The following is a 19,357-nucleotide window of genomic DNA, read 5'->3' as shown; positions in this document are numbered from 1 at the left end:
GCGCTTACATGATTTTCCGCCCAGCGAAGGATCCCTGTGGCTTCCGCCATCGCGACTCTGCTTCTTGTCCCGCCTTGGCGGTTCATATGAGCCACTGCTGTGACATTGTCTGATTGAATCAGAACCGGAAGGTTTCGAAGAAAACTCTCCGCTTGTCGAAGGCCGTTGTAAATGGCCCTGAGTTCCAACACATAGATGTGTAAACAGGACTCCTGGTCTGACCAAAGACCCTGAAAAGTCTTTCCCTGTGTGACCGCTCCCCATCCATGGAGGCTTGCGTCCGTGGTAACCAGGATCCAGTCATGAATCCCGAACCGGCGACCCTCCAGCAGGTGAGCACTTTGCAACCACCACAGGAGGGACACTCTGGTTCCTGGGGACAGAGTTATTTTCCGATGTAAGTGCAGATGGGACCCGGACCACTTGTCCAGAAGGTCCCATTGAAAAGTCCTTGCATGGAACCTTCCGAAGGGAATGGCCTCGTAGGCCGCCACCATTTTCCCCAGAACTCGAGTGCATTGGTGGACTGACACCCTTTTCGGTTTTAGCAGGTCTCTGACCATGTTCTGGATGTCTTGGGCTTTCTCTATTGGGAGGAAGACCTTCATTTGTTCCGTATCCAGTATCATACCTAGGAACGGTAGTCGAGTTGTCGGAATCAAATGTGACTTCGGTAGATTTAGAATCCAACCGTGTTGCTGGAGCACTCAGAGAGAGCGCCACACTGCTCAGCAATTTCTCCCTTGATCTTGCTTTTATCAGGAGATCGTCCAAGTATGGGATAATTGTGACTCCATGCTTGCGCAGGACCACCATCATTTCCGCCATTATCTTGGTGAAAATCCTCGGGGCCGTGGAAAGTCCAAACGGCAACGTCTGAAATTGGTAATGACAATCCTGTACAGCGAATCTCAGGTATTCCTGATGGGGGGCATATATGGGGACACGAAGGTACGCATCCTTTATGTCCAGAGACACCATAAACTCCCCCTCCTCCATGTTGGCTATTATTGCTCTGAGAGATTCCATTTTGAATTTGAATCTTTTTATGTACAGGTTTAGGGATTTCAGATTCAAAATCGGTCTGACCGAACTATCCGGTTTCGGGACCACAAATAGGGTTGAATAGTAACCTCTTCCCTGCTGGTGCAGGGGAACCTTGATTATCACTTGTGTATACACAGCGTTTGAATTGCAGCTAACACTACATCCCTTTCCGATGTGGAAGCTGGTGGGGCCGATTTGCCCTTACCTCTGGCGAGGAAAGAGGATCCCCGACCTCTTTTGGACTTGTGCGACTGAAAGGACTGCATCTGATAGGGTGTTGCTTTCTTTTGCTGTTGGGGAATATATGGTAAAAAATAAGAATTTACTTACCGATAATTCTATTTCTCATAGTCCGTAGTGGATGCTGGGACTCCGTCAGGACCATGGGGAATAGCGGGCTCCGCAGGAGACAGGGCACATCTAAATAAAGCTTTTAGGATCACATGGTGCGTACTGGCTCCTCCCCCTATGACCCTCCTCCAAGCCTCAGTTAGGTACTGTGCCCGGACGAGCGTACACAATAAGGAAGGATCTTGAATCCCGGGTAAGACTCATACCAGCCACACCAATCACACCGTACAACTTGTGATCTGAATCCAGTTAACAGTATGATAACAAAAAACGAAGTAGCCTCTGAAAAGATGGCTCACAACAATAGTAATAACCCGATCTTTGTAACAATAACTATGTACAAGTATTGCAGACAATCCGCACTTGGGATGGGCGCCCAGCATCCACTACGGACTATGAGAAATAGAATTATCGGTAAGTAAATTCTTATTTTCTCTAACGTCCTAGTGGATGCTGGGACTCCGTCAGGACCATGGGGATTATACCAAAGCTCCCAAACGGGCGGGAGAGTGCGGATGACTCTGCAGCACCGAATGAGAGAACTCCAGGTCCTCCTTAGCCAGAGTATCAAATTTGTAAAATTTTACAAACGTGTTCTCCCCTGACCACGTAGCTGCTCGGCAAAGTTGTAATGCCGAGACCCCTCGGGCAGCCGCCCAAGATGAGCCCACTTTCCTTGTGGAGTGGGCCTTTACAGATTTAGGCTGTGGCAGGCCTGCCACAGAATGTGCAAGTTGGATTGTGCTACAGATCCAACGTGCAATCGTCTGTTTAGACGCAGGAGCACCCATCTTGTTGGGTGCATACAATATAAACAACGAGTCAGATTTTCTGACTCCAGCTGTCCTTGAAATATATATTTTTAATGCTCTGACAACGTCCAGTAACTTGGAGTCCTCCAAGTCGCTAGTAGCCGCAGGCACCACAATAGGCTGGTTCAAGTGAAAAGCCGAAACCACCTTAGGGAGAAAATGAGGACGTGTCCGCAGTTCTGCCCTGTCCGAATGGAAAATCAGATATGGGCTTTTGTATGATAAAGCCGCCAACTCTGAAACTCTCCTGGCTGAAGCCAGGGCCAATAGCATGGTTACCTTCCATGTAAGGTATTTTAAATCTACCGATTTTAGAGGCTCAAACCAATGAGATTTGAGAAAATTCAAAACTACGTTCAAATCCCACGGTGCCACTGGAGGCACTATTGGGGGTTGTATATGTAGTACACCTTTGACAAAAGTTTGTACTTCAGGCACTGATGCCAATTCCTTCTGGAAGAAGATTGATAAGGCCGAAATTTGAACTTTAATGGACCCCAATTTTAGGCCCATAGACAATCCTGCTTGCAGGAAATGTAAGAATCGACCCAATTGAAATTCTTCCGTTGGAGCCTTCTTGGCCTCACACCACGCAACATATTTTCGCCAAATGCGGTGATAATGTTGTACAGTCACTTCCTTTCTAGCCTTAATCAAGGTAGGAATAACTTCCTCTGGAATGCCCTTTTCTTTTAGAATCCGGCGTTCAACCGCCATGCCGTCAAACGCAGACGCGGTAAGTCTTGGAACATACAAGGTCCCTGCTGAAGCAGATCCCTTCTTAGAGGTAGAGGCCATGGATCCTCCGTGAGCATCTCTTGAAGTTCCGGATACCAAGTTCTTCTTGGCCAGTCCGGAGCCACCAGTATTGTTCTTACTCCTCTTTTCCGTATAATTCTCAGTACCTTTGGTATGAGAGGCAGAGGAGGGAACACATACACTGACTGGTACACCCACGGTGTTACCAGAGCGTCCACAGCTATTGCCTGAGGGTCTCTTGACCTGGCGCAATATCTGTCCAATTTTTTGTTGAGGCGAGACGCCATCATGTCCACCTTTGGTCTTTCCCAACGGTTCACAATCATGTGGAAGACTTCTGGATGAAGTCCCCACTCTCCCGGGTGAAGGTCGTGTCTGCTGAGGAAGTCTGCTTCCCAGTTGTCCACTCCCGGGATGAACACTGCTGACAGTGCTATGACATGATTCTCCGCCCAGCGCAGAATCCTTGCAGCTTCTGTCATTGCTCTTCTGCTTCTCGTGCCGCCTTGTCGGTTTACGTGGGCGACTGCCGTGATGTTGTCCGACTGGATCAACACCGGCTGACCCTGAAGCAGCGATTTTGCCAGGCTTAGAGCATTGTAGATCGCTCTTAGCTCCAGTATATTTATGTGAAGGGACGTCTCCAGGTTTGACCACACGCCCTGGAAGTTTCTTCCCTGTGTGACTGCTCCCCAGCCTCGTAGGCTGGCATCCGTAGTCACCAGGACCCAGTCCTGTATGCCGAATCTGCGGCCCTCTAACAGATGGGCACTCTGCAACCACCACAGGAGAGACAACCTTGTTCTTGGTGACAGTGTTATCCGCTGATGCATGTGCAGATGCGATCCGGACCATTTGTCCAGCAGATCCCACTGAAATGTCCATGCATGGAATCTGCCGAATGGAATCGCTTCGTAAGAAGCCACCATCTTTCCCAGGACTCTTGTGCATTGATGTACTGACACAGTTCCTGGTTTTAGGAGGTTCCTGACAAGTTCGGATAACTCCCTTGCTTTCTCCTCCGGGAGAAACACCTTTTTCTGAACCGTGTCCAGAATCATTCCCAGGAACAGCAGACGAGTTGTCGGGGTCAATTGAGATTTTGGAAGATTCAGAATCCACCCGTGTTGCTGAAGCACTACCTGGGTTAGTGCTACACCGACTTCCAGCTGTTCTCTGGACTTTGCCCTTATCAGGAGATCGTCCAAGTAAGGGATAATTAATACGCCTTTTCTTCGTAGAAGAACCATCATTTCGGTCATTACCTTGGTAAAGACCCGAGGGGCCGTGGACAAACCAAACGGCAGCGTTTGAAACTGATAATGACAGTCTTGTATCACGAACCTGAGATACCCTTGGTGTGAGGGGTAAATTGGGACATGCAGATAAGCATCTTTTATGTCCAGGGACACCATGAAGTCCCCTTCTTCCAGATTCGCTATCACTGCTCTGAGTGACTCCATCTTGAACTTGAATTTCTGTATGTACAGGTTCAAGGATTTCAGGTTTAGAATAGGTCTTACCGAACCGTCCGGCTTCGGTACCACAAATAGTGTGGAATAATACCCCTTTCCCTGTTGTAGGAGGGGTACCTTGACTATCACCTGCTGAGAATACAGCTTGTGAATGGCTTCCAAAACCGACGTCCTTTCTGAGGGAGACGTTGGTAAAGCAGACTTTAGGAACCGGCGAGGGGGAGACCTTTCGAACTCCAACATGTAACCCTGAGATATTATCTGCAGGATCCACGGGTCCACTTGTGAGCGAGCCCACTGATTGCTGAAAATCTTGAGTCGACCCCCCACCGCTCCTGAGTCCGCTTGTAAAGCCCCAGCGTCATGCTGATGGCTTTGTAGAACCCGGGGCGGGCTTCTGGTCCTGGGCAGGGGCTGCTTGCTGCCCTCTCTTACCCTTTCCTCTGCCTCGCGGCAGATAAGACTGTCCTTTTGGTCGCTTGTTTTTATAGGAGCGAAAGGACTGCGGCTGAAAAGACGGTGTCTTTTTCTGTTGGGAGGGGGTCTGAGGTAAAAAAGTGGATTTGCCGGCAGTTGCCGTGGCCACCAGGTCCGAAAGACCGACCCCAAATAATTCCTCTCCTTTATATGGCAATACTTCCATATGCCTTTTGGAATCCGCATCACCTGACCACTGTCGCGTCCATAAACTTCTTCTGGCAGATATGGACATCGCGCTTACTCTTGATGCTAGAGTACAAATATCCCTCTGAGCATCTCGCATATAAAGAAAAGCATCCTTTAATTGCTCTAGAGTCAATAAAATACTGTCCCTATCCAGGGTATCAATATTTTCAGTCAGAGAATCCAACCACACTACCCCAGCACTGCACATCCAGGCTGAGGCTACTGCCGGTCGCAGTATAACACCAGTATGTGTGTATATACTCTTCAGTGTAGTTTCCAGCCTCCTATCTGCTGGATCCTTGAGGGCGGCCGTATCAGGAGACGGCAACGCCACTTGCTTTGATAAACGTGTGAGCGCCTTATCCACCCTAGGGGGTGTTTCCCAGCGCGCCCTAACCTCTGGTGGGAAAGGGTATAATGCCAATAACTTCTTGGAAATTAGCAGTTTTCTATCTGGGTTAACCCACGCTTCGTCACACACGTCATTCAATTCCTCTGATTCTGGAAAAGCTACAGGTAGTTTTTTCACCCCCCACATAATACCCCTTTTTGAGGTACCAGCAGTATCAGAGATCTGCAAAGCCTCCTTCATTGCCGTGATCATATAACGTGTGGCCCTATTGGAAAATACGTTTGTTTCTTCACCGTCGACACTAGATTCATCTGTGTCGGTACCCGTGTCGACTGACTGAGGTAAGGGACGTTTTACAGCCCCTGACGGTGTCTGAGACGCCTGAGCCGGTACTAACTGGTTTTCCGGCCGTCTCATTTCGTCAACTGACTTTTGTAATGTGCTAACATTATCACGTAATTCCATAACTAAAGCCATCCATTCCGGTGTCGACTCCCTAGGGGGTGACATCACCATTACCGGCAATTGCTCTGCCTCCACACCAACATCGTCCTCATACATGTCGACACACACGTACCGACACACAGCAGCCACACAGGGAATGCTCTAATCGAAGACAGGACCCTCTTAGCCCTTTGGGGAGACAGAGGGAGAGTTTGCCAGCACACACCAAAAACGCTATAAATGTATATAAACAACCCTAGAAGGTGTTGTTTTTGATATAAGCGCTTTTAATATATCAATATCGCCAAATTATGCCCCCCTTCTCTTTGTTACCCTGTTTCTGTAGTGCAGTGCAGGGGAGAGTCCTGGGAGCCTTCCTCACCAGCGGAGCTGAGCAGGAAAATGGCGCTGAGTGCTGAGGAGAATAAGCTCCGCCCCTTTTTCGGCTGGCTTTTCTCCCGGGTTTTAAGAAAACTGGCCTGGGTTAAATACATACATATAGCCTTAATGGCTATATGTGATGTATTTATTTTGCCACTAAAGGTATTTAATATTGCTGCCCAGGGCGCCCCCAGCAGCGCCCTGCACCCTCCGTGACTGAATCAGTGAGACGTGTAGCAACAATGGCGCACAGCTGCAGTGCTGTGCGCTACCTTCATGAAGACTGAGGAGTCTTCTGCCGCCTGCTTTCCGGACCTCCGTCTTCAGCGTCTGTAAGGGGGATCGGTGGCGCGGCTCCGGGACGAACCCCAGGAGGACCTGTGTTCCGACTCCCTCTGGAGCTAAGTGTCCAGTAGCCTAAGACTCCAATCCATCCTGCACGCAGGTGAGTTGGAAATCTCTCCCCTAAGTCCCTCGATGCAGTGATCCTGTTGCCAGCAGGATTCACTGAGATTTAAACCTAAAAAAACTTTTTCTAAGCAGCTCTTTAGGAGAGCCACCTAGATTGCACCCTTCTCGGACGGGCACAAAAACCTAACTGAGGCTTGGAGGAGGGTCATAGGGGGAGGAGCCAGTACGCACCATGTGATCCTAAAAGCTTTATTTAGATGTGCCCTGTCTCCTGCGGAGCCCGCTATTCCCCATGGTCCTGACGGAGTCCCAGCATCCACTAGGACGTTAGAGAAAATTTGATTTACCTGCTGTAGCTGTGGAACCCAGGTCCGTCAGCCCATCCCCAAACAATACATCACCCTTATAGGGTAGTACTTCCATATGTTTTTTGGAATCAGCATCACCCGTCCATTGGCGAGTCCATAAGGATCTTCTCGCTGAGATAGACATGGCATTGGCCCTAGAAGCTAGCAATCCAATGTCACTTTGAGCATCCCTCATAAATAACACTGCGTCTTTTATATGGGCTAGAGTTAGGAATATAGTATCCTTATCCATAGTATCAAATTGATCTGTCAGCTCATCTGTCCAAGCTGCAATTGCGCTACACACCCATGCCGACGCAATCGTCGGTCTTAACACAGCACCCGTATGAGAATAAATACCCTTTAAGGTAGTTTCTTGCCTGCGATCTGCAGGGTCCTTAAGGGCCGCTGTGTCAGGAGACGGTAGCGCCACTTTCTTGGACAAGCGCGTCAGGGCCTTGTCCACAGTGGGGGGTGATTCCCAAATCTCCCTGTCCTGCTTAGGGAAAGGGTATGCCATAAAAATTCTTTTGGGGATCTGCGGTCTCTTATCCGGAGTCTCCCAAGCTTTTCCAAAGAACTAATTTAATTCATGAGATGTGGGAAAATTAATAATCTGTTTCTTTTCCTTAAACATGTGTACCCTTGTGTCGGGAACCGAGGGTTCATCCACAATATGCAACACATCCCTTATTGCCACAATCATACACTGAATGGTTTTAGTCACCCTAGGGTGCAATTTTACTTCGTCATAGTCGACACTGGAATCAGAATCCGTGTCGGTAGTAGTGTCTTGTGTTAAGGGACGCTTTTGAGACCCCGACGGGCCCTGTGAGTCGGTCCAATCTGAGGATTGACCGCCTGATGTCCCCCCTAAACCAGCCTTATCAAGCCTTTTATGTAAAGATGCCACACTCGCATGCAACGTATGCCACATGTCCATCCATTCTGGAGTCGGCACTACCGACAGGAACACACCACTCATTTGCTCCACCTCCTCCTTGGAGAAGCCTTCCGCCTCAGACATGTCGACACACACGTACCGACACCCCACACACACAGGGATTAACCTATAAGGGGACAAAACCCCAACCAGGTCCTAAGGAGAGACAGAGAAAGAGTATGCCAGCACACACCAGCGCTTAACAACACTGGGAAAAAAAATATATATCCAGATAGCGCTTTTTTATATATATTATGTCAATTCCCACTCACTGCGTCGCCAAAGTGCCCCCCTCCTCTTTTTTCCAGCCTGTGTTCAGCAGGGGAGAGACAAGGGAGCCAGCGTTTTCTTTCTCATGCAGCTTCTGTGGAGAAAATGGCGCTGGTTAGTGCTGAGGATCAAGCCCCGCCCACCCGACGGCGGGCTTCGGTCCCAGTGATTTTTCAATAAAATGGCGGGGGATCAGAGATTTACTGCCTCCGCAGTCTAATCCCACTGTATTTGTGCCAAAATGTGAGGTTTATTGCTGCCCAGGGCGCCCCCCCCTGCGCCCTGCACCCTTCAGTGCTGCTCTGTGTGTGTGTGTGACTGGGAGCAATGGAGCGCAGCTTACCGCTGCGCGCCTTACCTCATGAAGATCTGAGGTCTTCTGCCGCCTAAGATGTCTTCTGCGCTTCTACCTTCGGCATCTGTGAGGAGGACGGCGGCGCGGCTCCGGGACGAACCCCAGGTGAGACCTGTGTTCCGACTCCCTCTGGAGCTAATGGTGTCCAGTAGCCTTAGAAGCAGTGCCCAACTTGACAAGCCAGCTCTGCTTCTCTCTCCTCGGTCCCACGATGCAGGGAGCCTGTTGCCAACAGGACTCCCTAAAAATAAAAAACCTAACAAAATTTTCCACAGAAAACTCTGGAGAGCTCTCTGCAGTGCATCCATTCTCCTCTGGGCACAAGATCTAACTGACGTCTGGAGGAGGGGCATAGAGGGAGGAGCCAGTGCACACCCATAGTCAAAGTTCTTTTTAGGTGCCCTATCTCCTGCGGAGCCCGTCTATACCCCATGGTCCTTACGGAGTCCCCAGCATCCTCTAGGACGTAAGAGAAATTCAGATTGAATACTTAGAAATGTGTCAACAGTCTGCTCCAGAGTTGGATTCCTGGAGGATTGGACAAGTGTGTGCCAATCATGAGAGCTATGGCGGTGGTGAAAGCACCTCTCCATACATTTTGGAGTAGCAAAAACACTGGCAAAATGGGTTATGACTGCTTCATTTGCCCCTAATGCTTTTGTGGACGAATGGATGAGAATTCCCACAGCAATGTTCCAGATCTAATGGAAAGCCTTCCAAAAGTGTAATGACTGTCATACAGTAGCAGGAGAAGGGGGGACCACCTTTCTATGAGCCCCAATGGTTTTGAAATGAGATGTTCAACAAGTGTGAGGTTCAGATGAACACACTTCTGGACATGCAAGGCCAGTGCAGATTGCAATTAGAGACTGGCAGCATTGAAAACCCCAGTTGTTGGTAACTTTTCACATGATGAGTTATAAGAATGTATAATGCTTACTTTACATAAAATCTGCTCTACAGTATGTTGAGTTCAAAATGTATATGCCCAAAACTAAAGGAAATGGAAAACATAAAAGCCTATGCACACAAAAGGAGATGGGCCTAAGTAAATAGCAGTATTAGAAAAGAGGAAAGGATGTGTGCAAAATGGTCCTCACATAACTTTCTTCTTTCACTCCTGGGACATAGAGTCACATCACCTGTAATTATCTCCAGTCTTTAATCAGACGATGCTCAGCGCCGCTCAGGGGCCAAGAGAAGCAAAAGCTCATTAAGAGCAGCGTCCACAGCTCTCCGTAGCGCAGTGAGCTTTTAATTGCTTAGTGTGATTAGGCAATGGTGCGAGAGTGATCATTTTCATAAGAATGGGGGAATGCGGGCAGAGGGGGGCTGCAGTCCCCTGAGTGCGGAGCACACACACCCTGAACTCATGCAATTATTCACACCAGCTGAGCTGTTCCATGGCTGCATGAGCACAGTGCTGAACACATTGCAGGAGGTGGGGAGACGTGGCCTTAGGGGACAGTATAGCAGACACTCCACCAGCACACGCCAGTATAAGCAGGCAGGGAATCTATCAGGACGTCGACTTCTTCACTTTTCAGTCCTGCAAATTACTACTACTGCTACAAGTGTCCATATCTTCTTGTAACGCTACAAAACAAACACAGGTGCGTATCTAGTGCTATGGAGTCTGTGTTATGTGGTTATACACCTATATACTTCCATATCTGCCAAGAGTTATCTTACATTCAAATCGGCTATGCAATATATTTGGCATTCAGGCTTTTTTTTTTTTGTAAGAATGTTTCAACTACAGTACACCAGTTTTAATTGACTTGCATGGATGAGAACACAGGTTTATCGACTCAAAATTCACCAGGCTGCGGTACACATACACAAACATGTTGTGATCTGTGGCCAGTATGAATTCTGCTAGTCTGTGCACATCGCTTTAAAAGCAAAAGCCTAACTGCCTGACCACACAGACTGACCTGTGATACTTCATGCCAAAACAGTCCATTTATCTAGCAGAGCAACTAATCAATTGCAGAGCCCATCAATCATCCTTGGTGGAACTAGTCGGGCCTGAGCAGAGAGGAGAGGACAGATGGCTGACCGAGTGAGAAGGATTAATTCAATTCTGATAGATTACTGCAAAGCCTCACGGGACAGAGGAGAGGGAGGACAAGAGGCACAGTGGAATGTGGGAGACGTGAATTAAAGGAAGTATAAAAATGGAGACAGTTCAGATGAAGAGACGAGACAATAGGGTTACAAATGAATAAAGAGAATGATAAGGGAAAGGGACTTGATAAATAGACTCTCTCATATTACCTAAGTATCTCCTGCACATGGTACAGACAGCTGACCACTGGACCACCAAAGGTTGTCTTGTGCTCTTCAACAGGTTCCTCGAATGCCTGTGAGCAAAAAATAGTGGAAAGATGAGTTGCGCAAGAACATTTCCATAGAATTACATTAAAGAGAGACTACAAACTAATTTAAAAGAAAGGTGAAACCGGATTTGCGGATTTCATTATCACTGTTCTGTAAACCACTTGTATGTACAGATACTTGTATTGTTCTAGCAGCAAATTAATTTAAAGAATCTCAAATCACAAAGCTAAAGCCACAGGAGAAAAAAAAAAGTAGTAGTAGTGTTACACATTTCATAAACATAAAACATGAACTTCATTGTCTGTCCAACCTAACATGGGATATGCATTGAAGAACTCCAGAAAACTTGGATTAAGACTGGCATGGTATGTACGTGGGGGTATAGTTACACAGACACCCATAACATTAAAACCACCTGCCTTGTAAATTCCCTTTGTGCCTCCGAAAGATCTCTGCCTCTTTGAGGCATGGACTCCAAAAGACCTCTGGAGGTGTCCGTGTTATTGGCACAAAGACGTTAGCAGCAGATCCTTTATGGCTCTGACTTATTTTTCCATCATATCCCACAGATGCTTAAATCGGATTGAGATCTGGGGAATTTGGAGGCCAAGTCAACACACTGAACTCTTTGCCATGATCCTCAAACCATTCCTGAGCAGTTGTTTGCAGTGTGCATTATCCTTCTTAAAGAAGCCACTGCCATCAGGGAATACCGTTGCCATGCAGGTGTATACTTAGGCTGCAACAATGTTTAGGTACCAAAGTATCACCCACATGAATGCCAGGATCCAAGGTTTTCCAGCAGAACATTGCCCAGAGTATCAAATGCTCCACCTGCTTGCTCTCTTATCATAGTGTATGCTGGTGACATCTCTTCCCCAGGTAAATGAAACACACACACCTGGCGTCCATATGATGTAAAAGAAAATGGGACTAATCAGGAAAGGCCACCTTCCATTGTTTCATGGTCCAGTTCCGGCACTCACATGCCCATTGTAGGAGCTTTCTTTGGTGGGCAGGGCTCAGTATGGGTAATCTGACCGATCTGCAGCTCTGCAGCACCATAAGCAGCAAGCTACAATGCACTTTGTGTTCCAACGCCTTTCTATCAAAGCCAGCATTAACTTTTTGAACAATTTGTGCTGCTGTAACTCTTCAGTGGGATAGAACCAGACAATCTAGCCTTTGCTCCCCACGATCACCAATGAGTCTTGGGAACCAAATGACCCAGATGCCGATTTACCGGTTGTCCTCCCCTTGGACCACTTTTGGTAGGTACTAACCACTACTTACCAGGTACATCCCACAAGACTTGCCGTTTTGGAGATGCTCTGACCCAACTGTAGCCATCACATGTTGGCCCTGGTCAAAGTTGCTCAGATCATTACACTTGCCCATTTTTCCTGCTTCACAAACTGGATGTTCACTACGCCTTGACAGGTGCCATTGTAACGAGATAATCAATGTCACTCGCCTCACCAACCAGTGGTTTTAATGTTTTGGCTGATGGGTGTAGATTCAAATACATTTTGCATTATGTAAAGTGTCAGAGCTCTTTTCTTTCATGATTTGTTATTACTGAAATTTATTTTGGGGGGCAGCATTTATTTTATTATATATACTCTATGCACATACATATTCCTAAACATTATTTTTTTAACTATTTATTTTTATTTGTGGTTTAATCCTTCAAGAATGCTTATAAGAAAAACAGCGATGTAAATCAAGCTGCTTGTCAGTTCAAGATACACATATAACATGAAATCCATTTTACATTTAGTGGCAAATACTGTATTTGTACTGTAGTGACCATGGATATGGCCATAAATCCAGTCCTACCTAATCTCTTCCTCTCAGCTGAGTAATAATAAACTACCGGTCAAGGGTTCAAGATCACAAACCAGTATCTAAAATAGTATATATGAAAATAGTATTAGATAAGGATGATCGTCAAATCTATTCCATGCAATCACCAATCATATCTATCAGTTATCACCTGTTCTGTTAATATGACCTCATAGTTTAAGGTAAGCCAAACTTACTGACTATCCCTGAAAGTAAGAGACACCATGAAAAGTATACTAATCGTATATGCGCGCCAGGAATGAACTCACTCCCCTTGCAACCTAGCTCTGGTCTCGTGGATTTTAGTACACAACCCTGTGGGACTGCAAAAACAAATCTGCGAGTCCGGCAGACCCGTAAGTGCAGCATATAGCCGCAGTTACGGCTGCAACCATGTCGCACCTAATTGCAATGAACCCATGATAGTGTTTTAGGGAGTGTAGGAGATTCAATCATTTGTGGTTATAATTGTAATACGTCTAATTAATCTCTAGTAATTCACACATAGGTAATAGATAATCATAACATGTACCTATAAAGTCAGTTTTGTACTTAATATACTGGAGATGTACTTAATACCTTTAAAATAACTGTCAAATACTCGCCTTACTTTTTAGATTAGACCATGGTCCTCCAAACAGGATGCACTAAACTAAAGGGCCCCATACACTAGAACGATATGTCTGAGGCTGAAGTCGGAGGCGATTTCCCTTGAACTCTCCCAGGAGCTTTCCAGGAGTGGTTCCATACGATTTGGTACATTTTGCATGCGATGTATCTAATGCGATCCCAGCCATGCCTGCGGGAACCGACATATCACGAGTGCAGCACTAACTATCTAGGGGAGCAGATCCGACCCTCACGGGAACGCGCATCGGATCGGAAACACCTCCAAAATGCCCGATTTCACCCAATATATATCGTCCCGAATGCCCTAAATTGCAGCTGAAATCAGGCATTATCGTTCTAGTGTATGGGGCCCTTAAATCTACTTTCTGTTCACTTCCCATCTCTGTGCATTGGACTATGCCCCCTGGCAGTGTTTTACACTAATAAAGCAAGGCTTTATTCCTTGCAGCATCCGTTCCCTGTCTGCAAATCTGGCAGGCACTAACTGAATGCGACAGGGTTCTGTACATGCACAAGCTAAGAAGATTCTTGTTACTGTCTGCTGTAGAAGACAACTCTGCCTATCCTATGAAGCTACAATTAGCACATGATTAGGACACTGTTCATGATGGCATATCCTGGTATTTTACAAGGCAAACTGATTGATCCGATTAGGAGATGCTTTCTAACTTTCCAATGGACGCCATTTATGGTCTCTTAGTCCACTATAAGGACCTTATCTGTAACTGGAAGCCATACCACACCAGTGACAACATACAATGAGATATCTGTACCACTCTGATATAAACTGTGGTCCAGCTGGTAATCTAAAGAGGACATTTGAACTTCTATCAGCAGCTTCTATCTGAGACTTGTATCTGGAGACCACCACTGGCTGAAAAGTATTTGGGTGGTGAATAATTCTCAATAAAACGGAGTAACCCAGGCAGCATTGCTGTTCCTTATTCTATACATGCTCATTGTTGATTTCTCCCACTAAAATGCAGACACACATGAGCTGTATCTGCCTACAAGCTACATGTATGATGCATGAATGTATAGGAAGGATGGTTAAGATAACAAAATAAAAAATAAGATTTTACTCACCGGTAAATCTATTTCTCGTAGTCCGTAGTGGATGCTGGGAACTCCGAAAGGACCATGGGGAATAGCGGCTCCGCAGGAGACTGGGCACAACTAAAGAAAGCTTTTAGGTCACCTGGTGTGCACTGGCTCCTCCCACTATGACCCTCCTCCAAGCCTCAGTTAGGACACTGTGCCCGGACGAGCTGACATAATAAGGAAGGATTTTGAATCCCGGGTAAGACTCCTACCAGCCACACCAATCACACCGTATAACTCGTGATACAATACCCAGTTTAACAGTATGAAAACAACTGAGCCTCTCAACAGATGGCTCAACAATAACCCTTTAGTTAACAATAACTATGTACAAGTATTGCAGACAATCCGCACTTGGGATGGGCGCCCAGCATCCACTACGGACTACGAGAAGTAGATTTACCGGTGAGTAAAATCTTATTTTCTCTGACGTCCTAGTGGATGCTGGGAACTCCGAAAGGACCATGGGGATTATCCAAGCTCCCAAACGGGCGGGAGAGTGCGGATGACTCTGCCGCACCGAATGAGAGAACTCCAGGTCCTCCTCAGTCAGGGTATCAAATTTGTAGAATTTTGCAACGTGTTTGCCCCTGACCAAGTAGCAGCTCGGCAAAATTGTAAAGCCGAGACCCCTCGGGCAGCCGCCCAAGATGAGCCCACCTTCCTTGTGGAATGGGCTTTTACTGATTTAGGATGCGGCAGTCCAGCCGCAGAATGTGCCAGCTGAATTGTGCTACAAATCCAGCGAGCAATAGTCTGCTTAGAAGCAGGAGCACCCAGTTTGTTGGGTGCATACAGGATAAATAGCGAGTCAGTTTTCCTGACTCTAGCCGTCCTGGAAACATACATTTTCAAGGCCCTGACTACGTCCAGTAACTTGGAATCCTCCAAGTCCCTAGTAGCCGCAGGCACCACAATAGGTTGGTTCAAGTGAAAAGCTGATACCACCTTAGGGAGAAACTGGGGACGAATCCTCAATTCCGCCCTATCCATATGGAAAATCAGATAAGGGCTTTTACCTGACAAAGCCGCCCATTCTGACACACGCCTGCTGAAGCCAAGGCCAATAACATGACCACTTTCCACGTGAGATATTTTAGATCCACGGTTTTAAGTGGCTCAAACCAATGTGATTTTAAGAACTGAACACCACGTTGAGATCCCAAGGTGCACTGGAGGCACAAACGGGGCTGAATATGCAGCACTCCTTTCACAAACGTCTGAACTTCAGGTAGTGAAGCTAGTTCTTTCTGGAAGAAAATCGACAGAGCCGAGATCTGTACCTTAATGGAGCCTAATTTCAGGGCCCATAGTCACTCCTGCTTGCAGGAAATGCAGAAATCGACCTAGTTGAAATTCCTCTGTTGGGGCCTTTTTGGCCTCACACCAAGCAACATATTTCCGCATATGCGGTGATAATGCTTTGCAGTTACATCTTTCCTGGCTTTAATCAGCGTAGGAATGACTTCCTCGGAATGCCCTTTTCCTTCAGGATCCGGCGTTCAACCGCCATGCCGTCAAACGCAGCCGCGGTAAGTCTTGGACAGACAGGGCCCCTGCTGCAGCAGGTCCTGTCTGAGCGGCAGAGGCCATGGGTCCTCTGAGATCATCTCTTGAAGTTCCGGTACCACGCTCGTCTTGGCCAATCCGGATCCACGAGTATTGTTCTTACTCCTCGTTTTCTTATTATTCTCAGTACCCTTGGTATTAGAGGCAGAGGAGGGAACACATAAACTGACTGGTACACCCACGGTGTCACTAGAGCGTCCACAGCTATCGCCTGAGGGTCCCTTGACCTGGCGCAATATCTCTCTAGTTTTTTGTTTAGGCGGGACGCCATCATGTCCACCTGTGGCCGTCGTTCCCATCGATTTACAATCAGCGTGAAGACTTCTGGATGAAGTCCCCACTCTCCCGGGTGGAGGTCGTGCCTGCTGAGAAAGTCTGCTTCCCAGTTGTCCACTCCCGGAATGAACACTGCTGACAGTGCTAGTACGTGATTTTCCGCCCATCGGAGAATCCTTGTGGCTTCTGCCATTGCCATCCTGCTTCTTGTGCCGCCCTGTCGATTTACATGGGCGACTGCCGTGATGTTGTCTGACTGGATCAGTACCGGCTGGTGTAGAAGCAGGGATTTTGCCTGACTTAGGGCATTGTAAATGGCCCTTAGTTCCAGAATATTTATGTGTAGGGAAGTCTCCTGACTCGACCATAGTCCTTGGAAGTTTCTTCCCTGTGTGACTGCCCCCCAGCCTCGAAGGCTGGCATCCGTGGTCACCAGGACCCAGTCCTGTATGCCGAATCTGCGGCCCTCTAGAAGATGAGCACTCTGCAGCCACCACAGCAGAGACACCCTGGTTCTTGGAGACAGGGTTATTAGGCGATGCATCTGAAGATGCGATCCGGACCATTGGTCCAACAGGTCCCACTGAAAGATTCTGGCATGGAACCTGCCGAAAGGAATTGCTTCGTAAGAAGCCACCATCTTTCCCAGGACCCGCGTGCAGTGATGCACAGATACCTGTTTTGGTTTCAGGAGGTCTCTGACTAGAGATGACAGCTCCTTGGCTTTCTCCTCCGGGAGAAACACTTTTTTCTGGACTGTATCCAGAATCATACCCAGGAACAGTAGACGTGTCGTCAGAACCAGCTGTGATTTTGGAATATTCAGAATCCAACCGTGCTGGTGTAGCACCTCCTGAGATAGTGCTACTCCCACCAACAACTGCTCCTTGGACCTCGCCTTTATTAGGAGATCGTCCAAGTACGGGATAATTAAAACTCCCTTTCTTCGAAGGAGTATCATCATTTCCGCCATTACCTTGGTAAACACCCTCGGTGCCGTGGAGAGTCCAAACGGCAGCGTCTGGAATTGGTAATGGCAATTCTGTACCACAAATCTGAGGTACTCCTGGTGAGGATAGTAAATGGGGACATGCAGGTAAGCATCCTTGATGTCCAGGGATACCATGTAATCCCCCTCGTCCAGGCTTGCAATAACCGCCCTGAGCGATTCCATCTTGAACTTGAATTTTTTTATGTATGTGTTCAAGGATTTCAAATTTAAAATGGGTCTCACCGAACCGTCCGGTTTCGGTACCACAAACAGTGTGGAATAGTAACCCCGTCCTTGTTGAAGTAGGGGCACCTTGATTATCACCTGCTGGGAATACAGCTTGTGAATTGCCGCTAGCACAGCCTCCCTGTCCGAAGGAGTAATCGGCAAGGCAGATTTTAGGAACCGGTGGGGTGGAGACGCCTCGAATTCCAGTTTGTACCCTTGAGATACTATTTGCAGGTTCCAGGGATCCACCTGTGAGCGAGCCCACTGATCGCTGAAATTTTTGAGGCGGCCCCCCACCGTACCTGGCTCCGCCTGTGGAGCCCCACCGTCATGCGGCGGACTTGGAAGAAGCGGGGGAGGACTTTTGCTCCTGGGAACCTGCTGTTTGTTGCAGCCTTTTTCCCCTACCTCTGCCTCTGGACAGAAAGGACCCGCCTTTTCCACGCCTGTTTTTCTGAGTCCGAAAGGACTGTACCTGATAAAACGGCGCCTTTTTAGGCTGTGAGGGAACATGGGGTAAAAATGCTGACTTCCCAGCAGTTGCTGTGGAAACTAGGTCCGAGAGACCATCCTCAAATAACTCCTCACCCTTATAAGGCAAAACTTCCATGTGCCTTTTTGAATCTGCATCCCCTGTCCACTGGCGAGTCCATAAGCCTCTCCTAGCAGAAATGGACAATGTACTTATTTTAGATGCCAGCCGGCAGATCTCCCTCTGTGCATCTCTCATGTATAAGACTGAGTCTTTTATATGCTCTATGGTTAGCAGAATAGTGTCCCTGTCTAGGGTGTCAATATTTTCTGACAGGGAATCTGACCACGCAGCGGCAGCACTGCACATCCATGCTGACGCAATAGCTGGTCTAAGTATAATGCCTGAGTGTGTATATACAGACTTCAGGATCGCCTCCTGCTTTCTATCAGCAGGTTCCTTGAGGGCGGCCGTATCCAGAGACGGTAGTGCCACCTTTTTAGACAAACATGTGAGCGCTTTATCCACCCTAGGGGGTGTCTCCCAACGTGACCTATCCTCTGGCGGGAAAGGGAACGCCATTAGTAACTTCTTAGAGATTACCAATCTTTTATCAGGGAAAGCCCACGCTTCTTCACACACTTCATTTAATTCTTCTGATGGGGGAAAAACTACGGGTAGTTTTTTCTCCCCAAACATAATACCCTTTTTAGTGGTACCTGGGTTTATATCAGAAATTTGTAACACCTCTTTCATTGCTTCAATCATGCAACGAATGGCCTTAGTGGACATTAGACTAGACTCATCGTCGTCGACACTGGTGTCAGTATCCGTGTCGACATCCGCGTCTGCCATCTGAGGTAGCGGGCGTTTTAGAGCCCCCGATGGCCTTTGAGACGCCTGGACAGGCACGAGCTGAGAAGCCGGCTGTCCAGCATTTGGCATGTCGTCAAATTTTTTGTGTAAGGAGTCGACACGTGCACGCAATTCCTTCCATAAGTCCATCCACTCAGGTGTCTGCCCCGCAGGGGGTGACATCCCTTCTATAGGCATCTGCTCCGCCTCCACATCATTATCCTCATCAAACATGTCAACACAGCCGTACCGACACACCGCACACACACACACAGGGAATGCTCTAACAGAGGACAGGACCCACAAAAGCCCTTTGGGGAGACAGAGTGAGAGTATGCCAGCACACACCAGAGCGCTATATAATGCAGGGACTAACTGAATTATGTCCCCTATAGCTGCTGTTATATATACTGCGCCTAAATTTAGTGCCCCCC

General features: G+C 47.6%; 1 protein-coding gene across 1 annotated transcript in view; it reads right to left on the bottom strand.

Moving 5' to 3' along the window:
* Window positions 1–19,357, bottom strand: part of ACBD6 (acyl-CoA binding domain containing 6) — a 266,804-nt gene that overhangs the window by 74,306 nt on the left and 173,141 nt on the right. The window contains exon 4 of the mRNA XM_063939798.1: window positions 10,894–10,979. Within this exon, the coding sequence (XP_063795868.1) occupies window positions 10,894–10,979 (86 nt within the window). The remainder of the gene's footprint in view (window positions 1–10,893; window positions 10,980–19,357) is intronic.

The sequence above is a fragment of the Pseudophryne corroboree genome, chromosome 9 (genome assembly GCF_028390025.1).
Source record: "Pseudophryne corroboree isolate aPseCor3 chromosome 9, aPseCor3.hap2, whole genome shotgun sequence".
Lineage (NCBI taxonomy): Eukaryota > Metazoa > Chordata > Amphibia > Anura > Myobatrachidae > Pseudophryne > Pseudophryne corroboree.
This window is presented reverse-complemented; position numbering and strand designations above follow the sequence as displayed.